The 6,265-nt window shown below is 60.1% G+C and overlaps 1 protein-coding gene across 1 annotated transcript in view; it reads left to right on the forward strand.

The window, feature by feature from the left end:
• Positions 1 to 6,265, forward strand: part of AANAT (aralkylamine N-acetyltransferase) — a 26,965-nt gene that overhangs the window by 16,635 nt on the left and 4,065 nt on the right. Inside the window, exon 7 of the mRNA XM_004693399.1 lies at positions 4,542 to 4,664. Within this exon, the coding sequence (XP_004693456.1) occupies positions 4,542 to 4,664 (123 nt within the window). The remainder of the gene's footprint in view (positions 1 to 4,541; positions 4,665 to 6,265) is intronic.

A 6,265-nucleotide genomic window follows, 5' to 3' on the forward strand; every position in this document is an offset into this window, starting at 1 on the left:
CCGGCGCGGGGGGCGGGACCACGGCGTGCTGACGTGGCCGTACGTGCCGCCGTCGTCAGGAAACCGAGATGCGGTTGCTAGGAGCCACCGCCGGGTCGCTAGGGGACGCTGAAGCGGCCGCCGGGGGCGGGACGGAAAGGACGGGCGCCCGAGGGGGCGGGGCCAGGAGGGGTGAAAAGAAAGGGCGCGCGGGGTGGGGGGGAGAGCCTGGGAGGAGGAAGGGGAGTGGCCCCCGCGGGAGGGGCGTGGCCCGGGTGGGCGGGAGGTCCCGCGCTGTCCACCGCCCCTCCTGAGCGGCCTCGGCTGGTGTTCCGCCGGGGAGGGGGCGGGGGCGGGCAGGGAGAGACTCCCTGGCCTCTGGGTGTTTACAGTCTAGCTGAAGAGACAAAACACGGGCCGTAAAATAGCTAAGCGACAAAACATGGGCCCATAAAGTAGCCAAACACACAGCTGCAAGGTAGCTTGTAAGCCAGGCTGTGAGTTGAGGCTAGAGTGTGTGCCTCGGGGAATTCCATGCAAAGCTGGGGTCATGACCGCTTAGGCACAGGTCAAGGGGTGAGTGAAGAGGCCCAGGCAGATAAGGAGCCAAGCAAGGAGTCAGTGGTCCCCGTGGTTTGGCTTTAAACCGTCTCCACGAGGCCGGCGAGCCTCTGGCAGGAGCGGGCTAGGAGAGCTGGGTATTGAAGTTACTAACCTTGTAAAGGGAAGCCGGCCGGCAGGCTCTTTTCACCCTAATTTTCTCCTCTCTGAGCTGGGGATCATAACATCTCCCCTGGCGACTGGGACAGTTCCGTACCATGGACCAGCACCTGGAGCAGAGGCCCCTCAGCAGAGGCAGCGGCTGTGAGCGCTTCCCCCCACCCCTCTCGGGCTCAGAGTCTAGCGGAGCAGAACTGTCAGCCTCCCGCCTGCTCCGTATTGCCACTCTAAAACATAGAGTAATGCACAAAAGTGTGCCCCAAGTTCCAAATATTTGGATGCATTCTCAGAGGACAGGTTCGTCAGAGGTTGTCAAAACGAAATTAAGAACACTCAGACATGGCCCCAACCTTTCTTCACCAGAATCATTTTTTCCACAATTTTCTGCAAGACCATCGATAACAGATTAGGAAGATGGCTCGTATCACAGCATTTTGGGTCTTTTCAAAATAGGCAGGATCCCTGTACTTTGGGCATTTTACGTGCTGTTGGGGATACGGAATGACGCCCATGGAGAAGTTAGAAAAACACGCGTGAACCAGAGTTGGCAGCCTCAGGCCCGTGTCACCCTCAGCCGAGTGCTTGTAGAATACCGACATGCTATTGAGCTTGGGCTGCTTGTCAGTCACCCACATCTTCAAAAGATATACGAAAACCAAAACCCACATGAGCTGAAGGAGGGGGAGGCTATGACTTGGGAGCAGAACTGGGCCTGGGAACCATGGCCTTCCCGTCCGGGACCACAGTGCCGAGCGGCCCCTGACGGCGTTGCTGACAGCCCCCACTCCTGCCCCGCCAGGACCTGAGAGGTCGGTAACAATGTCAAGGAACCTTTCTGCCACCTGCCATGCCTGTTTGCTTTGGCCCCTCATAAGCTAACGTTTTTGAACCCCTGTTCTTGACGAGGCTCTGTGCCAGGCACAACCATTATGCTGTTTACTGTGACAATCCTGGATGTAAAGGAGAGAACCCCATTCACAAGTAAGGAAACAGGGCCGAGGAACCCCATACTCAGGGTCACGCGGTAAGCAGTCAGCCTCGCAGGTGGAATCCAGGGCTGCTGACTCTGAGTACAGGTACTTTTCTAGTTCCTGTGTCCCTGGAGAGATGGGGTGGGGCGGGGGTGGGGGGGGTGGGAGGTGAGCAAGTAGATTGAAGGGACAAGGCCCCACAGACCCCAAAAATGGGAGGGAGCTTGGCATTCTCCTTCAGCTCATGCCTGTTTGTTTTAATAGAAAACAATGTCCCTTCCTCCCTAATCATTGGGTAAAATTGGCACTCCAGGAAGATGTGCCACGTTTATTCTGCTGCTTCTTGTAATGACGGCTAATAATAGCTACCATTTATTGAGCCGTAACTTAATGCCAGGTAGTCGACTAAGTGCTTTACATAGATTATCCACCTCAGCCCTCGTGCCACCCTGTGAAGGAGGGAGCCTGTGCAGCCCTGTGTGGGGCTCCCTGCCGCACAGCTTTGCTGTCCACACACACACACACACACACACACACGCAGGAGCCTGCCTGGCTGCGGTAAGTCTTTGGCTCCAGACACCGAGCTCTCTTTGCCAACCCCCTTTGTGCAAGTAGGTCGTGCCACACCGCGCGAACCCAGTGTCCACAGCGGCGGTGCTCAGTGTCGCACCCTGTTGAAGGCGTCAAAGGTCTAAGGTCCCTGTTCCTCCACTTGGCCAACTTCCCACCCCCTCCCCAGACACCAAGGGAGCCGCAGAGGGTGGCGCTCCGTGATGCTCTGCTGCCTGGCCATCACTGACGCCTTTCTATCGGCCCAGTTTAGGCTGCATTTGAAGCCTTCGCGAGAGAGGGGCTCGGAGCTGTCCTCCCACTCACAGTGTCCACCCCACTCAGACCTCAGAAGCTCTGACGGGGTTTGAGGCTCAACTTCTTCCTAGCACATCCCCCACCCCACCCCAGCCCTAACGCCCAGGCTGGCGAGTGGGGGGAGCCCAGATAAAAGCATCTGCTTCGTTTTGTCTTCATAGCGGTTGAGTGACAAAGCTGTGGTTCCCTGGCGGTGGAAGCGCCTCTGTCATGGCCCAACACCCAGCGCTGGCGGGGAATAGGGAGGCTTCTGTGAATTTTGTTTATTTACCAATGTGCCTGGCGGAGATGGAGCCAGCGTGAGCCTGGCTGAGGGCTGGGCAGGGTGCAGGGGCAGGAGAGTTGGCAGCGACGTGACCTGATCTCCAGGAAGCAGGCCCTGCCTCGCCCGCCCCTATCTTAACCCGCCACTGGGCCAGCTCTGCAGACGAGCTGTGCGCAGCCCCACCCCCACCCGCCCGGGGAGCCCGCTCGGTCCCCTGAGCCTCCCTGACCCAGCAAGTGCACATGGGCCCAGAGCCAAGAAGCTGGGTGCTCATGAACAAGTCACCTTGCTCCCCGAGTGAGCCAACCCAGCTCACGGCCCCTTGCCCCCCTTTCACTCAGCTGAGCGCCAAGGCTGCTTCACCAAGAGCAGCTCCCCAGGGAGGTGGGCAGGCGGCCCCGGGGCTGGGGAGGTGGGGGGCCACGGCACCTCAAAGTCACACAGCCCTGGCTTTGAGCGTGTGCCGTCACCGACGCCCTGTGTGATCACGGCAAGTCATTTTTCTTCTCTTTGGCTGCTTCCTTTCTGCAAAATGGGGATTCTAGTCGGACCCACTTCTTTTTTTTTTTTTTTTTGTAAGATTTTTATGTATGCATACAGAACTGGGGTACAGGCCAGAGGTTCAGCGGCGGCAAGAGGCTTCACCAGAAAGAGCAGGGAGCAGAACAGGCAGATCGACGAAGTCCACTGCAGAGGGGAGCAGCGCGCGGGTCAGGAGAGGGCTGCCGCGCCCTGGGGGTCACCCCCAGGGCGGGGATCGAACTCGCACTGTGGAGAACTTAACTGCCACGATGAGTGTCCGGTGCTTGGCATGGAGCCGCCCGTGTGTGTTGACCCCTCATCGCCATGTGCATGCGCCCGCTGCCTGCTCTGCTGGCCACCTTGCTCCCCCGACACTGACAGTACCCGCACGCCCTTCCGCCTCCTGGCTCTTCCCCTGGCCAGCGAGAACAGCCCATGGGCTCTTCTGAGGGGTGCCCTCCCGCCCCTCCGCGCCTCCCCCCCTCTGCCCGGCACACGCGCCCCGTCCGCGGTCAGCTGCACCCGTCGGGTCCAGCAGCCGGAGCCCACGGCCTTGGCGCTGCTTCCCCATCTGCTTTTGTTTGTTTCCTGCTGTTGCATTTTGGGTTTTTTTTTTATGCACACAAGAACTGGGGTGCAGGCCGGAGGTGTAGGGGTGAGAGGACTCCCCAGAGACAGAGCGGGGAGCAGAACAGGCAGACTAAGTCCACTGCGAGGGGGCAGCGGGGAGCCAGGCGGGGCCTGCGTGCCCTGGGGCCCTCCCTGGCGGGGTCGGGCTCTGTGCACAGTGCTGCGCTGTGACCCGCTGAGCCTCCAGGGGGCCTGGTTTTTGGGTTGTTTTATGAGTTTGTCAGTCGTTGACATTATAGAAGGTCGGGGCGCTTCCTCACAGGCACACAGGCCTCAGTGACTCTCCACCAGCCCCTGCTCTGTCCCAGCCCCCCCAGCCCGCCTTCCCCTCTCCCCCTTCCTGGGGGATTTTTCACGCAGTCGGAGACGGTTCTCCGCCGCGCCGGTCATGTCCGAGTTCTCAGCTCCGACACCTGTCTGTAACCCAAAGCACTTGTCTTCACCTTACAAGACCCCGTCTGGGCCTTCTTATCTCTGCAACCTCTGCGCACCCCACATTCCTGCTTGTTACCCCTTACCTGGTAACACATGGCTGACTAGATATCACCATCCACGCAAACACCTGCTCCCACGCGGGTCTCCCCCAGGGATGCGGCTCCTTCGTGTGCGTCTCCGGCATCGAGCCCAGGCCTGCCACCCGCAGGCACTCAAGACCGTGTTTCGTGAGCAAAACCAGACATCTCCCAAAGGCCCTGGCAGCCCGCCAACAGGTGTGTGGGCACCCCAGCCTCCCCCAGATATGGGAACATACACAGCCCACACATGCACGCGGCCTTCCTGCCAGGCATGGCAGCTGCACTCACGCGCAACACATCTACACGCGCCCCCACGCACTCCTCACGCTCCTCCTGGGCACACACCCTATCTACACACACAGCCTGCAGCTTCAGGATTTGCGCTGCCCGTGCCGGTGACCCCGCCACCTGCTCTCAACTGACACACGCTGTGGCATAACACGTACATTGGCCGCAAGGACGCAGCACCGCAGGCTGGCCGCAGCCGCTTCAGTGCGAGTCTGATCCCGGCCCAGAGGTGACCCCAGGGCGCCGCCGCCCTCTCCTGACCGCCCGCTGCTCCCCTCAGCAGTCTACATCGTCCGTCGGCCTGTTCTGCTCCCCGCTCTGTCTCTGGTGAAGCCTCTCACCGCCCCTGCATCTCTGGCTTGTACCCCAGTTCTGTGTGCAAAAATAATAAATCTTTTTAAAAAGACATTTGTATCATATAGTTAAAAAAAACACACACACTGAATGTTTAACCCTCCGTGCAAAAGAGAGGGTGCTTTTGAATTGATTACTTGCTTAAATGACACTACATTAGGTTAAATAAAATGCATTAGTTGGCTTATAAATTAAACTCAAGATCACCTGTCTCCTCTGGCTCCCCGCCACCCTGGGGCTACCATACCAGACAGGCTGCAGCTCAGGGATCTTTCTACTGCACAGCGGAGCAGGGACCCGGTGGGGGGGGGGGGTGACGGGGCAAATACCCCGAAAGCGCCAGTACCTCCTTTCTCCAGGAGGTGGCGATCCCACCCTGCCTTTGACATCTCTGTTCTAGAAGACTCTGGAAGTTTCCTGAGGAAACCTGCCAGGGTCACGTGGCAGATATTGCCCCCCAAATAAAAACAGGGCCGCGCTCAGCCCTGGAGTGAAGTCAGCCTATCTATGCAAAGCGGCCTCAGACAGCCAGAGGCTGAGCGCCACCCTCCTCACCTGGGTAGCTTGGACATGTTCTCCAGGGGCCGAGATGGGCCTGCATTGGGTGCTGGTGTGGAGCCACGCCTGCCCTTCACCCCCAAACTGGGCCCAGCATCGGGTCCTCTCCACAGCCCTGGGCCCGTAGAGCCAGACACCGAGGAGAAGGAGGAGAAGGGTGGGGTGGTGGGGCCTGTCCCGTGGGGCTGTGGGCAGGGGCGCTCTGGCTCCTGGCAGGGCCCTGGGACCCCAGAATTTGCAGCCATCCAGCTAGGGGTACTCGCTGTTTTCCACAGCGGCTCCCTGCGCCCTGAGGGCAGCCCAGGGCCACAGAGGTCTTAAGTCCTACTCGCCTGCATTTTGGGGGCAACCCTGCCCCCCAAGAGAAACAGGAGCCTAACGGCAGCTTGGCACAGAGGCCTGCAGCCTCGGGGCCACAACATATTACACTCCCCCGGGGGCCCTACACACCTTCACCCTCACCTGGGAGAGCGGCCCCAGCTCAGGGAGACGGCGTAGGGGCTGGGCCCCCTCACCCTGGGTGGCGGCATAGGGGCTGGGCCCCCTCACCCTGGCCCTGGCGGTGGCGTAGGGGCTGGGCCCCCTCACCCTGGCCC

Source organism: Condylura cristata, unplaced genomic scaffold, assembly GCF_000260355.1.
Source record: "Condylura cristata isolate star-nosed mole 26May11 unplaced genomic scaffold, ConCri1.0 scaffold00038, whole genome shotgun sequence".
NCBI lineage: Eukaryota > Metazoa > Chordata > Mammalia > Eulipotyphla > Talpidae > Condylura > Condylura cristata.